Source organism: Procambarus clarkii, chromosome 16 (assembly GCF_040958095.1).
Source record: "Procambarus clarkii isolate CNS0578487 chromosome 16, FALCON_Pclarkii_2.0, whole genome shotgun sequence".
Lineage (NCBI taxonomy): Eukaryota > Metazoa > Arthropoda > Malacostraca > Decapoda > Cambaridae > Procambarus > Procambarus clarkii.
In genome coordinates, this window is record NC_091165.1 from 44,651,136 (window position 1) to 44,674,845 (window position 23,710).

Sequence of the window (23,710 nt, forward strand, 5' to 3'; positions counted from 1 at the left end):
TCTCTAGGTGGACACGTTTACTCGTCCCCCTCGTGGTAGTCGCCGTCAACCCCTTCGGGTTTTGAAGATTATCTTTGATGGTCGGACACTTCCACCCTCTGTCATTCTTGCTGGTGCCAGGTGCTCTGTCCAGGAGTACATTCCTTCTCCTAGGCTCTGTAACAAGTGCTGGAGGTTTGGGCATGGTGCCCTCTACTGGTCTGGGACTGTCTCTCTCTCTCTGTCCTTTGTGTGGTGGCGAAGGTCACTCTTCTCCCCGGGCTCGTTGCCTCAACTGCGGTGAGGCCCATCCTACCTTCTCCCGTGCGTGTGTCCATTACAAGCTTGAGGCAGCCGTCCTCAACTTGAAGCACCGGGAGCGTTTATCTTTTCCTGAGGCGAGGCGCCAGGTTCGCCGGCTCCCGCCTTATGCTAATATTTCTTATGCTCGCGTGTTGCACTCTTCCTCTGCTCGTCCTTCCCACCTTCCTCAGACTCACAACCGTTTCCGGGCCTTGGACCCTGATGCACCCACTGCCCCCTCCTCTGTTCCTTTGAGTTCTGTCCCGAAGGATCCACTTCCTGGTCCTCTGTCTGGGGTTCCCCTTCTTTCTACCCGGTCTGTCTTGTCTCCTGTGTCTTCTTCCTCGTCTCCCTCCGTTCCTCCTTCCCATCCTTCCCCTCCATCTCTTGCCTCTCCCCGCCGCCTGTCGGTGCGGGCTGATGTCCATCGCTCTCCAAACGGCCGTCGTGTGTGCTCTCGTTCAGCTTCTCCTGTTGAGATGCTAGAATCCGTTGCCCAGTACGCAGTTGCTGGGACACTGGTCTCTTTTAGTCAGAAGCGTAAGCCTGGCTCCTCTCCTTCCTCCTCCCCGGCGGGTAAGAAGGTTTCGCTTTCTTCCTCGGCCCCAATTTCTGCCTCTATCACTCCTTCCCCTCCCATTTCAGTGGTTGCGCCCCCTGTTCCTGCTATGGAGGTTTCTTTGGTCCCCGCTTCCCTCTCGGTTGCTGCCCTTGCTGAGGTGCGCTCCCCTCTTTCAACTTCCCCTCTTCCTGCTGCTGTCCTTGACTGCTCCTCTCTGTTGTCTCCTTCTCTTCCTCTGGACCCCGCCCGCCCACCACTGGTCTGTTCTCCCGCTTCCTTTCCTTCGTCTTTGCTCAGTTTACCCATGCCCCCTAACCCTGACTTTGCTGACCCTGATCCCGACCCTGGTATTCTTTAACGTGCTACGTTGCTCTTTCGCCTTTGTTTCATCCTTGTTCTCTGTTGTTGTCTTTTCTCTTCTTGTCATTGTCTATTCTTCAATGGAACGTTCAAGGGTATTACGCCAATTTCCTCGAACTCCAACTTCTGATTTCGCGGTTTTCGCCCTTTTGTGTCTCTCTCCAGGAGCCGATGCTTGGTGCTCGTCCTGGTCGTTTTCGTGGCTATTCCTTTCTCTCCCCCCCCCCCCCAGCTGTTGCTGGGGCTCCTAATTCTTCTGCTCTCTTTATTCACTCTGATGGTCCCTTTATCCCCTTACTTTTTCCTTCACCTCCCCATTGTTTTGCTGCACGTATCTTTGTGGGGAAGTGGTACACAGTTTGTTATTATCTCCCATTTATCTTCCCCCGAGTGTCCCACTTTCTCTTCCTGATCTGAAACACCTCCTGGACTCCTTGCCGGAGCCTGTGCTCCTGCTGGGTGATTTCAATTGTCGTCATTCTATTTGGGGGTGATGTTCTGACAAATACCCGAGGTCGCCTTCTTGAGCCGTTTATCCTCTCTTCTTCCCTGTCTCTTCTGAATTCTGGTGAGCCCACTCATTTAGACTCTCGGACTCGCACCCTTTCCTGTCTTGATCTTTCTCTTTGCTCTTCTTCTCTTTACTTAGATTTCACGTGTCAGGTTCTTGATGACCTCCATTGCAGTGACCATTTCCCCATCCTTATTTCCTTTTTCTCTTTTCGTCCTTCCCTCTCCTTCCCTAGGTGACAGTTTGCTAAGGCGGACTGGAACCTATTTACCCTCAGTGCTGCTCTCTCTGACCTCTCCCTTCTGCCTCTCCGTCGCGCTCTCCTCCTTTTTCATGACACTGTCTTCGACGCTGTCCTCCGCTCTATTCCTCGCTCTTCCTCTCGTGGTTCGCGGAAGTGCGTTCCCTGGTGGAATGCAGACTGTGCTCGGGCTGTCCGCTGTAAGCGTGCAGCCTGGAAGAGGCACCGCCGTCGGCAGACGGCCGATTCTTTTCTTTTCTTTCGGATGGGGAGTGCGCTGGCCTGTAGGGTCATCTGTATGGCTAAACGTGAATGTTGGGCATTTTATGTCTCCACACTTACGTCCGAAACTCCCCTTCCACAGATCTGGAAGCGTATCCGCAAGATAGCGGGTAAGTTCGTTCCCGATGTTTCACCGGTCCTTCACCTCCATGATACTCTTGTGGCGGACCCGTTGCAGGTCGCTTCCGTACTGGGTTCCCACTTTTCTTCTGCTAGCTCTGGTCTTCATCTTCCCCAATCTTTCCGTCTTCGTAAACCTGTCCCTGAGTCTCGTCCTTAAGATTTCTGCACTCGTCTTCAGCTTCCCTATAATGATCCCTTCTCTCTCTCTGAACTTCGTTCTGCCCTGGCCCTCTGCGGTTCTACGGCGGCGGGCTCCGATGGTATTCATTATGAGATGCTTCGCCATCTCCCTCCGTGCACGTCTCGGTATTTACTGAGTCTGTATAATCGGATCTGGGAGTCGTCGTCAGTCCCTGAGGACTGGCTCGATGCCGTTGTCCTCCCTGTTCACAAACCGGGGTCTCTGGGTACTTCCCCTAAGGACTTTCGCCCTATTGCTCTCACAAGTTGTGTCTGCAAACTCTTGGAACGTATGGTTAACGTTCGTCTGATGTGGTTCCTGGAACATCATCACCTCCTCTCCCCTTCTCAATTTGGTTTCCGCAAGTGCCGCAGCACGACAGATGTCCTGGTGAACTTGGAGGTCTATATTTATACTGCTGTTGCTGCGAAGACCTCCGATGTTGCCGTCCTTTTTGACCTGGAAAAGGCTTACGACACCACTTGGCGATATCATATTCTATCTCAACTTCATTCTTTTGGCCTTCGTGGTCATCTCCCTCTCTTTCTCCGCAGCTTCCTCTCTCGTCGTTCCTTTCGGGTGCGCCTTGGTACCGCTCTCTCTGCCTCTTTTCAGCAATACGAAGGTGTGTCCCAGGGTAGTGTTCTGAGCACTACTCTTTTTCTGGTTGCCCTCAATGGTCTTCTTTCCTCTCTTCCTTTTGGTGTCTTCTCCGCTCTCTATGTCGATGATCTTACCCTTTGCTGTCAGGGTGATGATTCGCCTCTCCTTCAGCGCCGGCTTCAACTTGCAATTGATGCCGTGTCGTCATGGGCCACCGATCATGGCTTCAAGTTCTCTACTTCTAAGACTTGTGCCATGACTTTTACGCGGAAACGGGTCGTTCTTCGTCCCTCTTTGTCACTTTATGGTCATCCCCTTGAATACAAAGATTCCGCGAAGCTTTTGGGATTATTCCTTCACACTCGTTTTTCTTTGTCTCCCCATATCTCCTACCTCCGTGTTGAGTGCTCTAAGGCCCTTACCCTCCTTCGGGTCTTGTCCCATACTTCTTGGGGGGCAGATAGGCGTACTCTCCATGCTTTATATTCCTCTCTCGTCCTGTCTAAGCTCGATTATGGTTGCCCTGCTTACTCGTCTGCTTCTCCTTCTACTCTTCGCCATCTTGATGCTTTGCACCATACTGGGTTACGCCTCAGTTCTGGTGCCTTTCGTTCGACTCCCGTCCTTAGCTTGTATGTTGACACCGGCTTCCTGTCTCTCCAGGACCGCCGTGATCGCTACTGTGTTCGCTATCTTGCGCGGTCCTTACAACATCCTTCCTCTCGCCTCTGTCGTGCTTTAACTTTTACCCCTCCTGCGGTTCCTGTTCCTCTTCACCACCTCCCTCTTTCTGTCCGGTTATCTCGCCTCCAGGATTCTCTTTCCGTTCGTATTTCTAATGTTTCTCCTCGTGTTGTTCCTTCTTTGCCCCCATGGAGAGTCCCTCTTCCGCGGTTTTGTACTTCCTTGACCCGTATCACTAAAGCTTTTACCCTTCCTACGGTTCTAAAACGACTTTTCCTTGAGCACTTTTCTTCTCACTCCCGCTCTGTTTCTGTCTTCACCGATGGGTCTAAGTCTGCGGACGGTGTTGGCTACTCTGTTGTTCTTCCTGATCGCACTTATATGTGTCTCTTACCTCCGGAGACTAGCATCTTTACAGCGGAACTTTATGCTATCCTCTATGCTCTTCGTCTCCTGCTTTCTCGTTGTCAGTCTTCCTTTGTAGTTGTTGTTGACTCTCGTAGTGCCCTCATGGCTCTCGGGTCCTTTAATCCGGTTCATCCAGTAGTTGTCGAGATCCAGCATTGGCTGTTTCTTGTTCACAGTAAATTTAAGTCGATTGAGTTTTGTTGGGTTCCCAGCCATATTGGTGTGTCTTTAAATGAGCGTGCGGATGCTGCCGCCAAGGAAGCTGTCTGCTCATGTCCCATCTCTCGTAAAGGTATTCCATATTCCGACTTTTACCCGGTTATCCATTCCTCCGTCCTTTCCCTTTGGCAGGCTTCTTGGTCGTCTGTTACTGGTAAAAAACTACGTACTCTTAAATGTTGTGTTTCCTCGTGGCCGTCCTCCTACCACCTTTACCGGCGATGGGAAACAGCTCTGGCGAGGTTGCGTCTTGGCCATACTCGCTTAACCTATGGTCACTTAATGGAGCGCCGCCCTGCTCCTTATTGTCCTAGTTGCATTGTCCCTCTTACGGTCGTGCATGTCCTTCTTGAATGTCCTGACTTCCAGAACGAGCGTGTGTCTTGCTTTCCGACCGCCCCTCGCGGTCACTTGTCCCTCAATAGAATTCTTGGTGACTTGGATACTTTTGATATCGTTCGCCTTATGCGTTTTTGTTCTCGTATTGGCATCCTTGGTGATATTTAGCGCCTTTTGATTATTCTGCGCATTTGATGGTGCTACATAGCCTTCCCGGTTTGGTGCCTTCTTTTGATAATTACTTACTTCCTGAATTAAAATATTTTCTCTATTTTTTTTTTCTTATGAAATGATAAAGCTACCCATTTCATTATGTATGAGGTCAATTTTTTTTTATTGGAGTTAAAATTAACGTAGATATATGACCGAACCTAACCAACCCTACTTAACCTATCTTAATAGGTTAGGTTAGGTAGTCGAAAAAGTTAGGTTAGTTAGGTTAGGTAGTCGAAAAACAATGAATTCATGAAAACTTGGCTTATTAGGCAAATCGGGCCTTGCATAGTAGGCTGAGAAGTGCGTTCTGGCTAGTAGGTACGACATTATATATATATATATGTATATGTATATGTATATATATATATATATATATATATATATATATATATATATATATATATATATATATATGTATATATATATATGTATATATATATATATATATATATACATATACATATATATATATATACATATACATATATATATATATATATAATGTCGTACCTACTAGCCAGAACGCACTTCTCAGCCTACTATGCAAGGCCCGATTTGCCTAATAAGCCAAGTTTTCATGAATTTATATATTTATCAACAAATTTTTTCCTATGAAATGATAAAGCTATCCATTTCATTATGTATGAGTTAAGTTTTTTTAAATTTGAGTTAAAACTAACGTAGATATATGACCGAACCTAACCAACCCTACCTAACCTAACCTAACCTATCTTAACCTAACCTAAACTAACACAATTAAGTCAATAATTTATGTTGTTAATATAATATAATAATAATAATTCAAATAAACTAATTGGAAACAATTTATTGTAAATAAAGAAAATCACTCGGCCTATTAGGCAAATCGGGCCTTGCATAGTGGGCCGAGAAGTGCATTCTGGCTACTAGGTACGACATATATATATATATATATATATATATATATATATATATATATATATATATATAACTGGAAACTCACACCCCAGAAGTGACTCGAACCAATACTTCCAGGAGCAACAATGCAACTGGTGTATACAGGACACCTTAATCCAATCGACCATTACGACCGGTCAAAGGTGATGGTAGCCGAGGCTATTTTGCCCATCAGCCCGCCTGTACTCTGGTGGTAATCTTGGGCATAGTATTTTATCGAATCACCTCATTCTTTGGGGGCACACGTGAGGAACACAAATGTGAACAAGCCTGAATGGTCCCCAGGACTATATGCAACTGAAAACTCACACCCCAGAAGTGACTCAAACCCATATTGCCAGGAACAACAATGCAACTGGTGTATACAGGACACCTTAATCCACTCGACCATTACGAGGTTAAGGTGTCCTGTATACACCAGTTGCATTGTTGCTCCTGGCAGTATGGGCTCGAGTCACTTTTGGGTGGTTGTTTTCAGTTGCATATAGTCCTGGGGACCATTCAGGCTTGTTCGCATATATATATATATATATATGACAATGTCAGACCACGAAGGAAAAATGAAACAGGAAATTTCCTTAAGTACTTTCGTATATTAAATACATCTTCAGAAGGACCTTCTGAAGATGTATTTAGTATACGAAAGTACTTAAGGAAATTTCCTGTTTCATTTTTCCTTCGTGGTCTGACATTGTCACATTCTTAATCACGTGTTTATTTTCGTGATATACACACATATATATATATATATATATATATATATATATATATATATATATATGTATATATATATATATATATATATATATGTATATATATATATATATATATATATATATATATATATATATATATATATAATATATATGTAATATTGTCGGGGTGTGTGTGGTTGTGGCTCTCTCTCTAGTCAGTCAATCACCACCAAGTGTTAGTAGTTGTAATCGTTACTTACTGTAGCCCCACGGGTCTTCACTCAATCCTCACGGTGCCACTGTTCACCAGGAGAGTCTGTCTGTCTCCGGCCGGCCTCATTGCTTAAAGGCAAGTGAGAACACGATCACCTCACTTGATCATGTGCCCGCCCCGACAGAGGGCTCTACCGCTCACTATAGGTCGCCAATTGGTGTTTCCCGTGTCCAATAGCACTTCAGTGGAAATAGTAATAATGTAGTAGTAGTGACCTAGAGAACACTAATCGATTTGGTAACAGGTAACTATGTTTAAATTGCTCACTCTCAGTAGCAACAAGGTAATGGAGGGTTGACACAGACATGGCGGTGGTTTTGTAGTTTACTTAAAAGATTAAAGAATCACAACTCGGGATCAGCAACATGTCAAAGGAATAAAGCCTCTTCTCCACCTCTTCACAATTCTGGAACACTCTGGGAAATGGCAACACTCCCAGCTGTCGCGCGTTCCCACGCTCTACATGCAGTGTTATAGAACGTTTGGCAACTCGCGAGATGCCACGCCCACTCACTCTCCTCACTGTTCTCACTATACTCACAATATCTTGCGTGAGGCGCCTATTATTCCTTCATGTTCACAGTATATCACAACACTGGCATAATCACAGTTAACCACTAGATATATGAACATATTATTTAATAACTCCAGAATATATAGTTCACTTCATCAATATTCATAATAATAAGGTAACTCCAGGCACAAAGCCTTACACTACTAAATTGTACATTTATATATATATATATCCTCTGGCACAAACTTATAATATAAATGACACGTAAATATAAATGTCCTAATCACAGTAATCTCTTCATCAAACCACAGGGGCAATCACACACCATATATATATCTCGTGAGAGGTCTATAGCATCTCCCTTCACTACTGTATCTTCCTAGAATCATAGACATTGGTGAGTCTTGCTCACGACATAGAAGATACTCTGGCTAATCGCTAACTAAAGGGGAATGGGAGGGAAAACTGAATTACCTACTTCCACCATCAATGATGTGGACTCGTCCTCTGTTGAGGGTTGAATTGAAGCTCCTGTTCCTGGCTCACGACTTGCTGTAGGGAACACCCCAACACACACTGATGCTCTTCCCAAGACCTCAACCAACACCCAAAACGCGTCTTCTCCATACTGCTTCTCTCTGCAGGTTCCGTGCTCCACCACAACCTCTTGAAGGGTTGGAGTCGGTCTCCTGGCCGTCGCCGCCTCCTCACAACTACGTCTGCAGTCCTTACTCCCGGCTGCAGTCGTTCGTATTCCCAGCTAGTTTGTTCTTCTCCTTCCTCACAGTGAGCTGGCTCAGCCACTACGTCATCACCCGACTGGTGAAACTGTACAGTCGTCCCTGACATCACTGCCCAGGCTCCACTCCTGCTAAGCACCTGTCACTGGAGCACGTGTTGCTCGTTTCCCGTCAATTCCTTCTTCTGTCCGCCTCACGGAGTTCAGGAAGACTTCACAGGATGCGTGCAGACCACTGGTAATGCGTATATTCACCGGAGTGGGGCAAATGCTGTCAGACTGACAGGACCCTCCTATCGCACGTCCACCCTTGACGACGTGTCGTATCTAACTCCTGGCGCCATGGGCGAGCCGCCTAGACCCCTCCTTCCACTCATGATGTCACACTTGCCAGAGGCGTTTCTCATTGACTCCCTGTACCACGTCACCGCTCTTGACCAATCTGGTGCCACTGACATCGTAACATTTTGGCACGAGAACGTAGTTCTCGTGCCAAAATGGCACGAGAACGAGTCGGCGCCATCTTGGCGTCCAAAAGGGCCTAAGCCACTGACCAAAACACTCTTCTTTCGTTAATTTCTCGCTAACGCGAGAACTCCTCATGGTCCCACATATGTCAAATCGTTCTCTGGAAGGCAGAGAACGTGCGGTTAATGTAGATATGACTCTTACAGCTGGCATAAGAGTTATATCTACTTTTTAAACACTCAACCCACAAGGGGACTCGAACCCTGGCCAACAGAGTGGCATGTACACACTGTATCCACTGCACCATACTTCAGAGCCGTAGGAAAGGTAGTAATTCTGGGGTATTTAACAAACAGAAATCCATTCTGCTACCAGGAAATGAGATAGTGAGGGACCTCTGGTGCTCCTTTAATCGAGTCCTGTTATTTGGGAGAACACAGTGTTAAATGCTTGATGCACAGACTTGCCTAAATAACCGTAAGCTGAAGTTTATAACTTTTTAAACACTCAACCTACCAGGGAAATCGAACCCTACCCAACAGAGTGGCAGGTACACACTATATCCACTGCACCATACTTCAAACCCATAAGAGAGGTAGGAATTCGGGGGTATTTAACCAACAGAACTCCATTCCTCTCCCAGGCAATGAGATAGTGAGGGACCTCTGGTGCTCCTTTAATCGAGCCCTGTTATGTGGGAGAACACAGTGTTAAATGCTTAATGCACAGACTTGCCTAAATAACCGCAAGCTGAAGTTTATAACTTTTTAAACACTCAACCCACCAGGGGACTTGAACCCTGGCAAACAGAGTAGCAGGTACACACTGTATTTACTGCACCATATTTCAAAGCCATAAGAGAGTTAGAAATACTGGGGTATTTAACCAACAAAACTCCATTCCTCTCCCAGGCAATGAGAGAGTGAGGGACCTCTGGTGCTCCTTTAATCGAGCCCTGTTATGTGGGAGAACACAGTGTTAAATGCTTAATGCACAGACTAGCCTAAATAACCGCAAGCTGTAGTTTATAATTTTTAAACACTCAGCCCACCAGGGGACACGAACCCTGGCCAACAGAGTGGCAGGTACACACTGTATCCACTGCACCATACTTCAAAGCCATAAGAAAGGAAAGAATTGTGGGGTATTTAACCAAGAGAACTCCATTCCTATCCCAGGCAGAGATAGTGAGGGACCTCTGGCGCTCCATTAATCAAGCCCTGCAATGTGGGAGAACACAGTGTTAAATGCTTAATGCACAGTCTTGGCTAAATAACCGCAAGCTGAAGTTTATAACTTTTAAAACACTCAACCCACCAGGGGACTTGAACCCTGGCAAACAGAGTGGCAGATACAGATTGTATCCACTGCACCATACTTCAAAGCCATAAGGAAGGTAGGAATTCTGGGGTATTTAACCAACAAAACTCCATTCCTCTCCCAGGCAATGAGAGAGTGAGGGACCTCTGGTGCTCCTTTAATCGAGGCCAGTTATGTGGGAGAATAGAGTGTTAAATGCTTAATGCACAGACTTGCCTAAATAACCGCAGACAGTAGTTTATTACTTTTTAAACACTCAACTCACCAGGGTACTCGAAGCCTGGCCAACAGAGTGGCAGGCACAGACTTTATCCACTGCACCATACTTCAAAGCTAATATGGAGGTAGGAATTCTGGGGTATTTAACCAACAGAACTCCATTCCTCTCCTAGGCAATAAAGATAGTGAGGGACCTCAGGTGCTCCTTTAATTGTTCCCTGTTATGTGGGAGAACAGTGTGTTAAATGCTTAATGCACAGACTTGCCTAAATTCCAGTAAGACGAAGTTTATAACTTTTTAAACACTCAACCTACCAAGGGACTCGAACCCTGGCCAACAGTGTGGCAGGTACACACTGCATCCACTGCACCATACTTCAAAGCCATAAGAGAGGTTGGAATTCTGGGGAATTTAACCAACAGAACTCCATTCCTCTCCCAGGCAATGAGATAGTGAGGGACCTCTGGCGCTCCATTAATCAAGCCCTGCAATGTGGGAGAACACAGTGTTAAATGTTTAATGCACAGACTTGCCTAAATAACCGCAAGCTGAAGTTTATAACTTTTTAAACACTCAATCCACCGGGGAACTTGAACCTTGGCCAACAGAATGGCAGGTACACACTGTATCCACAGCAACATACTTCAAATCCTTATGAGAGGTAGGAATTCTGGGGTATTTAACCAACAGAATTCCATTCCTCTCCCAGGCAATGAGATAGTGAGGGACCTCTTGTGCTCCTATAATCGTGCCCTGTTATGTGGGAGAACACAGTGTTAAATGCTTGATGCTCAGACTTGCCTAAATCACCACAAGCTGAAGTTTATAACTTTTTAAACACTCAACCCACCAGGGGACTCGAACCCCGGCCAACAGAGTAGCAGGTACACACCATCCACTGCACCATTCTTCAAAGCCATAAGAGATGTAGGAATTCTGGGGTATGTAATCAACAGAACTCCATTCCTCTACCATGCAATGAAATAGTGAGGGACCTCTGGTGCTCCTTTAATCGAGCCCTGTTATGTGGGAGAACACAGTGTTAAATGCTTAATGCACAGACTTGCCTAAATAACCGCAAGCTGAAGTTTATAACTTTTTAAACACTCAACCCACCAGGGGACTCGAACTCTGGGCAACAGAGTGGCAGGTACAGACTTTATCCACTGTACCATACTTCAAAGCCATTAGGGATATAGGAATTCTGGGGTATTTAACCAACAGAACTCCATTCCTCTCCTAGGCAATAAAGATAGTACGGGGACCTCTGGTGCTCCTTTAATCGAGCCCTGTTATGTGGGAGAACAAAGTGTTAAATGCTTAATGCACAGACTTGCCTAAATAACCCCTCCCCTTCCGGCCCGTTGGCGTCGTGAGGGGGCTTGGTGAACGGCTGCCGGAGTGTGATGCTCCGTTGGGCAGTCCTCTGTCCTTTTCTGGCCTTGCACTCCTGCTGCTGTCTTCTCCAATTGTGCCGGATCGCTTTTCCTTTTCCTTATGTTTCGTTTTTCTCCCCCCTCTTCTCCTATCTGCTTGTCGTTTCCTGCCGACCTTTTGCTTGTTTTGGATTATTTCTTTGGACTTCTTCTATTTTGACGCCCGGGTGCTTGAGGAGGCATACTCTTGCACCCGTAGAACTGTAGTACCCGATGTCTCGAGCGAGGGGAACCTTTTATTGTCATTCCCCCTTTCGTCGCTGAACCCGATCTTGACGGACTGACGGTTCCTAAGGTGGCGTTTGTGGGGCGTATACTCACGACGCACCCCTAGGGAGCCCCGGCATGATCGGCGATAGCTTCCTGTTGGGTGTCCTGCCTCTAATTGTGGCTCCATGGTGGGTATGGGGGCACATTCGTGGATGAATTTGTCACTTTTCGTCTCTATGTCATTGAATGTTTCCGTTGTACCCTCTCAGGCTCGTGGGGTGGGCGACCAAGCCCCCGAGTCGGCCTGTATTGGAAGACCTGGCTCTGTAGCTCCCGCTGCGTTGGGCCCCGACCTTGCTCCTCCTTTGACCGTCCTGACTTCTTCCCCCAGCTCCCCTCCCTCCCTCTGAGGTTGGGTCGAGCCTCCAGCCCCCGGTGGTGACCACTTCGTCCCCTGGTGTGGCTAAGTCTTTCGTTGTGACTACTGCGCCTTTTGACCCCTCTCTCTCTAGGGGTTCTCAACGCCGTTCGCGCCCCAACCGCACTCGCTCGATTCCTTCCCGTACTGATGCGTATCAGGCCTTGTTTGGTCCTGCTTCATGGGCCAAATACTTTGATCTCCTCCCTCTTGATTCTGCGCCTCCTGACGATTTCTCCCTCCATCGGCATCTTGTAGATTCGTGGATGCGTGTGTTACTTTCAACCCCACTCGTCTCGGTACACGTGTCGTTGCTGCTCCTTCTCAGGATGCGGCTTCCCGCTTGGCTGCCTTATCTTGCCTTGGCGAGATCCCTGTTCGGGTCTCCAAGAACGTTCAGATGAATTCCAGTGTTGGCACTATTCTCCTCCCACCCCATGTTGCAACCGGTGTTCGGAATCTGCAGGATTGCCATGATGATATTCGGCATATCCTTGATGCCCAAGGCCATTCTGTCCTCCAGGTTGACTCGTTTACTCGTCCCCCTCGTGGTCGTCGCCGTCAACCCCTTCGCGTTGTGAAGATCACCTTTGATGGTAGGACCCTTCCATCCTCTGTCATTCTTGCTGGTGCTAGGTGCTCTGTCCAAGAGTATATTCCTTCTCCTCGACTTTGTAATAAGTGCTGGAGGTTTGGGCATGGTGCCCTCCGCTGCTCTGGGACTGTCTCTCTCTGTCCTTTGTGTGGGAGTGAAGGTCACTCTAAGTCGGAGTGCACTTCTCCCCAAGCTCGCTGCCTCAACTGCGGTGAGGCCCATCCTATGTTCTCCCGTGCCTGTGTCCATTACAAGCTTGAGGCGGCCGTCCTTAACCTGAAGCACCGGGAGCGTTTGTCTTTTCCTGAGGCGAGGCGCCAGGTTCGCCGGCTCCCGCCTTATACTAACATCTCTTATGCTCGCGTGTTGCGCTCTTCCTCTCCTCGTCCTTCCCCCCTTCCTCAGACTCTCAACCGTTTCCGGGCCTTGGACCATGATACGCCCACTGCCCCCTCCTCTGTTCCTTTGAGTTCTTTCCCGAGGGGTCCCCCTCCTGGTCCTCTTTCTGGGGTTCCCCTTCTTTCAACCCGGTCTGTCATGTCTCCTGTGTCTTCTTCCTCGTCCCCCTCCGATCCTCCTTCCCATCCTCTTCCTCCATCTATCGGCTCTCCCCGCCGCCTGTCAGTGCAGGCGGATGTCCATCGCTCTCCTAACGGCCGTCGTGTGTGCTCTCGTTCGGCTTCTCCTGTTGAGACACTGGAATCCGTTGCCCGGTACGTAGTTGCTGGGACACCTGTCTCTTTAAGTCAGAAGCGTAAGCCTGGCTCCTCTCCTTCCTCTTCCCCGGCGGGTAAGAAGGCTTCGCTTTCTTCCTTAGCTCCTACTTCTGGCTCTGTTGCTCCTTCCCCTCCCGTTTCAGTGGTTGCGCCCCCTGTTCCTGCTATGGAGGTTTCTTTGGCCCCTGCTTCCCTTTCGGTTGCTGCTCTTGCTGGGGTGCGCTCCCCTCTTTCTCCTCCCCCTCTTCCTGCTGCTGTCCTTGACTGCTCCTCTCCGTTGTCTCCTCCTCTTCCTCCTCCTCCGGACCCTGCCCGCCCACCTCTGATCTGTTCTCCTGTTTCCTTCCCTCCGTCTTTGCTCAGTTTACCCATGCCCCCTAACCCTGACTTTGCTGACCCTGATCCCGACCCTGATATTCTTTAACGTGCTCTGTTGCTCTTTCGCCTTTGTTTCTTCCTTGTTCTCTGTTTTTGTCCTTTCTCTTCTCGTCGTTGTCCATTCTTCAATGGAACGTTCGAGGTTATTACGTCAATTTCCTCGAACGTAATAACTTTTGATTTCGCGAAACTTCTGATTTCGCGGTTTTCGCCCCTTTGTGTCTGTCTCCAGGAGCCAATGCTTGGTGCTCGTCCTGGTCGTTTTCGTGGCTATTCCTTTCTCTCCCCCCCCCCCAGCCATTGCTGGGGCTTCTAATTCTTCTGCTCTCTTGATTCGTGCAGATGTTCCCTTTGTTCCTTTACTTTTTCCTTCGCCTCTCCATTGTTCTGCTTCTTGTATCTTTGTGGGGAAATGGTACACAGTTTGTTCCATTTATCTCCCCCCGAGTGTCCCGCTCTCTCTTCCTGATTTGAAACACCTCCTAGACTCCTTGCCGGAGCCTGTGCTCCTGCTGGGTGACTTCAATTGTCGTCATTCTCTTTGGGGTGACGTTCTGACGAATACCCGGGGTCGCCTCCTTGAGCCGTTTCTCCTATCTTCTTCCCTGTCTCTTCTGAATTCTGGTGAGCCCACTCATTTGTACTCTCGGACTCGCACCCTTTCTTGTCTTGATCTTTCTCTCTGCTCTTCTTCTCTTTACTTAGATTTCACGTGGCAGGTTCTTGATGACCTCCATGGAAGTGATCATTTCCCCATCCTTGTTTCCTTTTTCTCTTTTCGCCCTTCCCTCTCTTTCCCTAGGTGGCAGTTTGCTAAGGCAGACTGGACCCTATTTACCCTCAGTGCTGCTCTCCCTGACCTCTCCCTTCTGCCTCTCTCTCGCGCTCTCCTCCTTTTTCATGACACTGTCTTCAACGCTGCCCTCCGCTCTATTCCTCGCTCTTCCTCTCGGGGTCCACGGAAGTGCGTTCCCTGGTGGAATGCGGACTGTGCTCGGGCTGTCCGCTGTAAGCGTGCAGCCTGGAAGAGGCACCGCCGTAGGCAGACGACGGATTCTTTTCTTTTCTTTCGGAAAGCGAGTGCGGTGGCCCGTAGGGCCATCCGTACGGCTAAACGTGAATGTTGGGCATCTTATGTCTCAACAATTACGTCCGAAACCCCTCTGGCCCAGATCTGGAAGCGTATCCGCAAGATAGCGGGTAAGTTCGTTCCCGATGTTTCACCGGTCCTTCGCCTCCATGATACTCTTGTGGCGGACCCGTTGCAGGTCGCTTCCGAACTGGGTTCCCACTTTTCTTCTGTTAGCTCTGGTCTTCATCTTCCCCAATCTTTCCTTCTTCGTAAACCTGTCCTTGAGTCTCGTCCTTTAGATTTCTGCACTCGTCTTCAGCTTCCTTATAATGATCCCTTCTCTCTCTCTGAACTTCGTTCTGCCCTGGCCTTCTGCGGTTCTACGGCGGCGGGCTCCGATGGTATTCATTATGAGATGCTTCACCATCTCCCTCCGTGCACGTCTCAGTATTTACTGAGTCTGTATAATCGGATCTGGGAGTCGTCGTCAGTCCCTGAGGACTGGCTCGATGCCGTTGTCCTCCCTGTTCACAAACCGGGGTCTCTGGGTACTTCCCCTAAGGACTTTCGCCCTATTGCTCTCACAAGTTGTGTCTGCAAACTCTTTGAACGTATGGTTAACGTTCGTCTGATGTGGTTCCTGGAACACCATCACCTCCTCTCCCCTTCTCAATTTGGTTTCCGCAAGTGCTGCAGCACGACAGATGTCCTGGTGAACTTGGAGGTCTATATTCGTACTGCTTTTGCTGCGAAGACCTCCGTTGTTGCCGTCCTTTTTGACCTGGAAAAGGCTTACGACACCACTTGGCGTTATCATATCCTATCTCAACTTCATTCTTTTGGCCTTCGTGGTCATCTCCCTCTCTTTCTCCGCAGCTTCCTCTCTCGTCGTTCCTTTCGGGTGCGCCTTGGTACCGCTCTCTCTCCCTCTTTTCAGCAATACGAAGGTGTGCCCCAGGGTAGTGTTCTGAGCACTACTCTTTTTCTGGTTGCCCTCAATGGTCTTCTTTCCTCTCTTCCTTCTGGTGTCTTCTCCGCTCTCTATGTCGATGATCTTACCCTTTGTTGTCAGGGTGATGATTCGCCTCTCCTTCAACGCCGGCTTCAACTTGCAATTGATGCCGTGTCGTCTTGGGCCACTGATCATGGCTTCAAGTTCTCTACTTCTAAGACTTGTGCCATGACATTTACGCGGAAACGGGTTGTTCTTCGTCCCTCTTTGTCACTTTATGGTCATCCCCTTGAATACAAAGATTCCGCGAAGCTTTTGGGGTTATTCCTTGACACTCGTTTGTCTTGGTCTCCCCATATCTCTTACCTCCGTGTTGAGTGCTCTAAGGCCCTTACCCTCCTTCGGGTCTTGTCCCATACTTCTTGGGGGGCAGATAGGCGCACTCTCCTTGCTTTACATTCCTCTCTCGTCCTGTCTAAGCTCGATTATGGTTGCCCTGCTTACTCGTCTGCTTCTCCTTCTACTCTTCGCCGTCTTGATGCTTTGCACCATACTGGGTTGCGCCTCAGTTCTGGTGCCTTTCGTTCGACTCCCGTCCTTAGCTTGTATGTTGACACTGGCTTCCTGTCTCTCCAGGACCGCCGTGATCGCTACTGTCTTCGCTATCTTGCGCGGTCCTTGCAACATCCTTCCTCTCGCCTCTGTCGTGCTTTAACTTTTACCCCTCCTGCGGTTCCTGTTCCTCTTCACCACCTCCCTCTTTCTGTCCGGTTATCTCGCCTGCAGGATTCTCTTTCCGTTCGTATTTCTGATGTTTCTCCTCGTGTTGTTCCTTCTTTGCCCCCGTGGAGGGTCCCTCTTCCGCGGTTTTGTACATCCTTGACCCGTATCACTAAAGCTTTTACCCCTCCTACGGTTCTAAAACGCCTTTTCCTCGAGCACTTTTCTTCTCACTCCCGCTCCTTTTCTGTCTTCACCGATGGGTCTAAGTCAGCGGACGGTGTTGGCTACTCTGTTGTTTTTCCTGATCGCACTTATATGTGTCGCTTGCCTCCGGAGACTAGCATCTTTACAGCAGAACTTTATGCTATTCTCTACGCTCTTCGTCTCCTACTTTCTCGTTGTCAGTCTTCCTTTGTAGTTGTTGTTGACTCTCGTAGTGCCCTCATGGCTCTCGGGTCCTTTAATCCAGTTCATCCAGTGGTTGTCGAGATCCAGCATTGGCTGTTTCTCGTTCACAGTAAATTTAAGTCGGTTGAGTTTTGTTGGGTTCCCAGCCATATTGGTGTGTCTTTAAATGAGCGTGCGGATGCTGCCGCCAAGGAAGCTGTCCGCTCTTGTCCCATCTCTCGTAAGGGCATTCCGTATTCCGACTTTTACCCGGTTATCCATTCCTCAGTCCTTACCCGTTGGCAGGCTTCTTGGTTGTCTGTTACTGGTAACAAGCTACGTACTGTACTCTTAAATGTTGTGTTTCCCCGTGGCAGTCCTCCTTCCACCGTAACCGGCGGTGGGAAACAGCTCTGGCGGGGTTGCGTATTGGCCATACTCGCTTAACCCATGGTCACTTGATGGAGCGCCGCCCTGCTCCTTATTGTCCTAGTTGCACTGTCCCTCTTACGGTCGTGCATGTCCTTCTTGAATGTCCTGACTTCCAGGACGAGCGTATGTCTTGCTTTCCGACCGCCCCTCGCGGTCACCTGTCCCTCGATAGAATTCTTGGTGACTCGGATACTTTTGATATCGTTCGCCTTATGCGTTTCTGTTCTCGTATTGGCATCCTTGGTGATATTTAGCGCCCTCTGATTATTTTGCGTCTTTGATGGTGCTACATAGCCTTCCCGGTTTGGTGCCTTCTTTTGATAATTACTTACTTACTTGCCTAAATAACCACAAGCTGAAGTTTATAACTTTTTAAACACTCAACCCACCAGGAGACTCTAACCCTGGCAAACAGAGAGGCAGATACAGATTGTATCCACTGCACCATACTTCAAATCCAAAAGAGAGGTAGGAGTTCAGGGGTATTTAACCAACAGAACTCCATTCCTCTCCCAGTTAATGAGATAGTGAGGGACCTCTGGTGCTCGTTTAATCGAGCCCTGTTATGTGGGAGAACACAGTGTTAAATGCTTGTTGCACAGATTTGCCTAAATAACTGTAAGCTGAAGTTTATAACTTTTTAAACACTCAACCTACTAGGGGACTCGAACCCTGGCCAACAGAGTGGCAGGTACACACACGATCCACTGCGCCATACTTCAAAGCCATAAGAGAGGTAGGAATTCTGGGGTATGTAACCAACAGAACTCCATTCCTCTCCCAGGCAATGAGATAGTGAGGGACCTCTGGTGCTCCTTTAATCGTGCTCTGTTATGTGGGAGAACAAAGTGTTAAATGCTTAACTTAGGATTTAAACAATGTAATGAACCCATGTCTATTATATTACCAGGAATGTGTTCCTCAAATCAGCAGTATTGCATTCTAATCAGTATTTAACCAGATGTTTCCTAAATTTAAATATCTAGTAGTCTTGTTTCTAAGCCAGTATTTACCCAAGCTTTTCCTGAATCTAAACTTCTATTATCTCGAGATCTAATTTTGCTTAATCCTTGCAACTTACCATTGCACAACAGCGAGGATCTTCCTGAAGCTGTGGAAGCGCTACTCGGCGGAGATCACCCGGCGCTGGGACGCGGCGGACTTTGACATGAAGGAGACGGCTCCCCGACCTGCTTTCTTGGCCTACATGACGCGGACTGACTCTGGTTCCAACTCTCTCTCTGACACCTCAGAGCTCCGACTACCCTTCTGCAGCACCAGGCTCCCCAGGTTCATCGTCAGCGTCTCTACGGTCCTCCTCCTGGTTAGTGGTTCTCTCCTGGGGGATAGTTTTTTATGCTGGGATAGTTAGTAGTTCTGTGCTGCTGATAGTTAGTTATTTTGTGTTAGGGATAGTTAGTGGTTCTGTGTTGGGGATAGTTAGTGGTTTTGTGCTGGGGATAGTTAGTGGTTCTGTGCTGGGAATAGATAGTGGTTCTGTGTTGGGGATAGTTAGTAGTTCTGTACTGGGGATAGTTAGTGGTTCTGTGCTGGGAATAGTTAGTGGTTTTGTGCTGGGGATAGTTAGTGGTTCTGTACTGGGGATAGTTAGTGGTTCTGTACTGGGGAGAGTTAATGGTTCTGTACTGGGGATAGTTACAGATTCTGTGTTGGGGATAGTTAGTGGTTCTGTGTTGGGGATAGTTAGTAGTTCTGTACTGGGGATAGTTAGTGGTTCTGTGCTGGGAATAGTTAGTGGTTTTGTGCTGGGGATAGTTAGTGGTTCTGTACTGGGGATAGTTAGTGGTTCTGTACTGGGGAGAGTTAGTGGTTCTGTGTTGGGGAGAGTTAGTGGTTCTGTGTTGGGGAGAGTTAGTGGTTCTGTGTTGGGGATAGTTAGTGGTTCTGTGCTGGGGATAGTTAGTGGTTCTGTGCTGGGGATAGTTAGTGGTTCTGTGCTGGGGATAGTTAGTGGTTCTGTGCAGGGGATAGTTAGTGGTTCTGTACTGGGGATAGTTAGTGGTTTTGTGCTGGGGATAGTTAGTAGTTCTGTACTGGGGATAGTTAGTGGTTCTGTGCTGGGGATAGTTAGTGGTTCTGTGTTGGGGATAGTTAGTGGTTCTGTGTTGGGGATAGTTAGTGGTTCTGTGCTGGGGATAGTTAGTGGTTCTGTACTGGGGATAGTTAGTGGTTCTGTACTGGGGATAGTTAGTGGTTCTGTGTCGGGAATAGTTAGTGGGTTTATGTTGGGGATAGTTAGTAGTTCTGTGCTGGGGATAGTTAATGGTTCTGTGTGGGGGATAGTTAGGGAATAACACAACTCAACATAACCCACCACAACAGCTTACTGACCACACGGGTCAGAGGTCATAACCCACCACAACAGCTTACTGACCACACGGGTCAGAGGTCATAACCCACAACAACAGCTTACTGACCACACAGGTCAGAGGTCATAACCCACCACAACAGCTTACTGACCACACGGGTCAGAGGTCATAACCCACAACAACAGCTTACTGACCACACGGGTCAGAGGTCATAACCCACAACAACAGCTTACTGACCACACGGGTCAGAGGTCATAACCCACAACAACAGCTTACTGACCACACAGGTCAGAGGTCATAACCCACCACAACAGCTTACTGACCACACGGGTCAGAGGTCATAACCCACCACAACAGTTTACTGACCACACGGGTCAGAGGTCATAACCCACAACAACAGCTTACTGACCACACGGGTCAGAGGTCATAACCCACAACAACAGCTTACTGACCACACGGGTCAGAGGTCATAACCCACAACAACAGCTTACTGACCACACGGGTCAGAGGTCATAACCCACTACAACAGTTTACTGACCACACGGGTCAGAGGTCATAACCCACTACAACAGTTTACTGACCACACGGGTCAGAGGTCATAACCCACTACAACAGTTTACTGACCACCAGTAAGTATACTTTACTCGCCCCAACACAGTCCAATGTGTTGTTCACAGGGAGCCTGATCCTCCAGCTCTGGCGCTCCGCCTCATATGTTTACCTAAATCTTCCTGAGGGTCACTATCTCTCTAGCGGCATCGACGAGGACAGGAAGCTGGCGGCTTGTCAAAGTTCCACCCCCCTATTTTGTTGGGATGTAGAACTCTGGACGTTGCAGTTCTTTGTCATAATGAAGGTCAGATTCCCTATTGACATCTCTCATTGTATGCCAGCATCTCCTTCCCTGGTCCTGTGTCGCAGTGGTGGTCTTGTTATACTCCTTAGGTCTCGGGTTCGATTCCCGCGGCATGACAAAAGCATTGTGGATTGGTTTCTTTTAACTAGGGCTTGTGGGTTTAGTACACATAACATACACTGGGTTTAGTACACATAACATACACTGGGTTTAGTACACATAACATACACTGGGTTTAGTACACATAACATACACTGGGTTTAGTACACATAACATACACTGGGTTTAGTACACATAACATACACTGGGTTTAGTACACTTAACATACACTGGGTTTAGTACACATAACATACACTGGGTTTAGTACGCATAACATGCACTGGGTTTAGTACGCATAACATACGTTGGGTTTAATACGCTTTCGGATTCTTTTGTCTAGTTCTTGAAAGCCGCCCTTTGTGCTTCCTAGTTTTGCACACACTGCAAGTGTGTGAATGTGTGTCTCTGGGGTAAATGATTGTAACAAGGTTCCTCGTAGTTTGACCAGTGTTATAGGCGAGGTTGTATTTATATTTCATTCAGGAATATTCCTGAACAAGCGTTAGCCTCCCGTTGGCCCACTATGTGTTACTCATTTCCGTCTTATTCAGGCGGTGGATGAGTATTCATGACTCACACGATGGCTTCAGTAAGGTTATGTCCAATATGTTTGCCTTCCTCCTCGGTGGTGCAGGTGGTGATAGCCATCGGTGCCGTGATGGGCGTGATCATCTACAGGATGTCGGTGTTTGCATCCCCGCTGTTCGCATCCCAAGACCCTTTCGTGTTCTCCTCCGTGACCGCCTCGCTCATCAATCTCGTCTGCATCACCCTCATCAATGAGGTAACTCCACATGCTTATATGTCATCAATACCACATACAGAGAGTAGGTCATACTATAACAAGGCTCAAACAAGTAATCCAACCCTACAAATATTGGTATGAAAATGGCGACGTTTCGGTCCATCCTGGTTGAGGAACAATGAGAATGGGAGTCAAAATAAAGCAAAGGGAAAGGTTCTCATGCTTGACTATCCTCGTTCTTTCTCACTTGCCTTATAGAGACTCCCTCTCTCACTCTGGATTAGTCACGACTCAGTCCAAGACGGACTGAGATATTACATTTCTCCCATTCATGGGTGGGGGGGGGGGGTGATGCCTTAAACCACTTGTTTAAGGCATTCTTCCAGCCATTCATGGGGGTGGGTGCCTTGTTTGAGGCAATCTTTCATCCATTCATGTGGGTGGTGCCTTAAACCACTTGTTTAATGGGCCGTATTACGTGATTTTAAATGTTGTTTAATGTCAACCAAACCTTTTTGTACTATGTTTATATAAAAATGGCTGCAACTGTTCTACGTTTCAGTATTGCACTTTAAATAGCAAGGGAGGGAATTTTTTTCAACGAATTTTACACATTTTCAATAATAATCTACAACCACAAGTTTCAAATGAAATAATTTCTATGACACTCATCTATCACATTAGCATATAATAAAGGATTTGTATAACTGGGATTATCCAAAATATGTTTAGTTTTACTAATACAAGCAGTCAAAGTTTCCCAAAAATATATGCCAATATTTCATGTTTGCAAATATTTATAAAATCAATAAATGAATTTAGGAATAAAGTGTTTTATAGAAACGTAAACTCTACATATCAGGTGTAAATTTCATGTAAATTGAAAAGAAAATGAAAGGGGAGAAAATAAATTTTGTTACTTGACAATAAATAAGGTCAAAGATTCTGTCACCTATGGTTGAGGTTGGGGAGCCGGTCGGCCGAGCGGACAGCACTTTGGACTTATGATCCTGTGGTCCCGGGTTCGATCCCAGGCGCCGGCGAGAAACAATGGGCAGAGTTTCCTTCACTCTATGCCCCTGTTTCCTAGCAGTAAAATAGGTACCTGGGTGTTAGTTAGCTGTCATGGGCTGCTTCCTGGGGGTGGAGGCCTGGTCGAGGAACGGGCCGCGGGGACACTAAAAAGCCCCGAAATCATCTCAAGATAACCTCAAGATTGATATCAACCAATTTCCTCCAAAATTTGCAACCTTAGAGATAGGCTTACATTCTGTAAGGTGTATAAGTTTCATGTAAATCACTAGATAAGAAATATGAGAAACATATTCGAGAAAAAACAAAAATTATAAACAAATATTTTTTTTTTTTTTTCATAAAACTAAATATTAAAATACTTTATATGCTATTGTGATAGCTTAGTCATAGACATGATTTTAGTTAATACTTGTGTTTGATGTTAATTTTTTACCATTTTGGAAACTTTTTGACACATCTTTCAATATTTTTTTCTCCCTTCCTATTTATTCTTCGATGCAGTGATTTGGACCAGTTGAACCCAATTTCATATACAACGAGCCAAAAAAGTTTGATTGAAATCGAATCAGTTTTCATTTATTGCATATTCTCGTAATACAATCTTCCAATTAAGCCAAGTCTTAAAGGCAATCTTCCAGCCATTCAGTCTTAACCGAACAAGGATATTTGGCAAGCAACTAATATGTTGTTGTGTTTCTGTCTTAAATATACCTTTCAGATCTGGACTATAGGGTGATTCGAAATGTTGAGGCCTTGTATAGCTATGTCCTCTTAGTTTATTGTACATTCTTTTCTCTCTCTCTCTCTTTCTCACCAGATATACACCCGAGTGGCCGTTACACTCACAGAGTGGGAGCTTCACAGGACTCAAGCACAGCATGACGACTCTCTTACCCTCAAGATGTACCTCCTGCAGTTCGTCAACTACTACTCATCCATTTTCTACGTTGCCTTCTTTAAGGGCCGGTGGGCGGGCTACCCTGGCGCCTACAACCACGTCCTCGGCTACAGACAGGAGGAGGTATACACATGGCTGATTTAGGATTTGATCAATGGGAGTTTGATACCTAACCTTATTGTACATGAGTATTAATGAGACAACAGAAGTCCCAACTGGACCACACACCAGGCAGCCCCCATGGCCCATAG

General features: G+C 47.2%; 1 protein-coding gene across 9 annotated transcripts in view; it reads left to right on the forward strand.

Moving 5' to 3' along the window:
- The window catches only part of LOC123760100 (anoctamin-1), a 320,419-nt gene that overhangs the window by 210,861 nt on the left and 85,848 nt on the right, over nucleotides 1–23,710 (forward strand). For all 9 annotated transcript variants that reach the window (XM_069325474.1, XM_069325478.1, XM_069325475.1 and 6 more), the window contains 3 exons: nucleotides 18,591–18,820; nucleotides 21,416–21,565; nucleotides 23,379–23,582. In XM_069325474.1, the coding sequence (XP_069181575.1) occupies nucleotides 18,591–18,820; nucleotides 21,416–21,565; nucleotides 23,379–23,582 (584 nt within the window). The remainder of the gene's footprint in view (nucleotides 1–18,590; nucleotides 18,821–21,415; nucleotides 21,566–23,378; nucleotides 23,583–23,710) is intronic.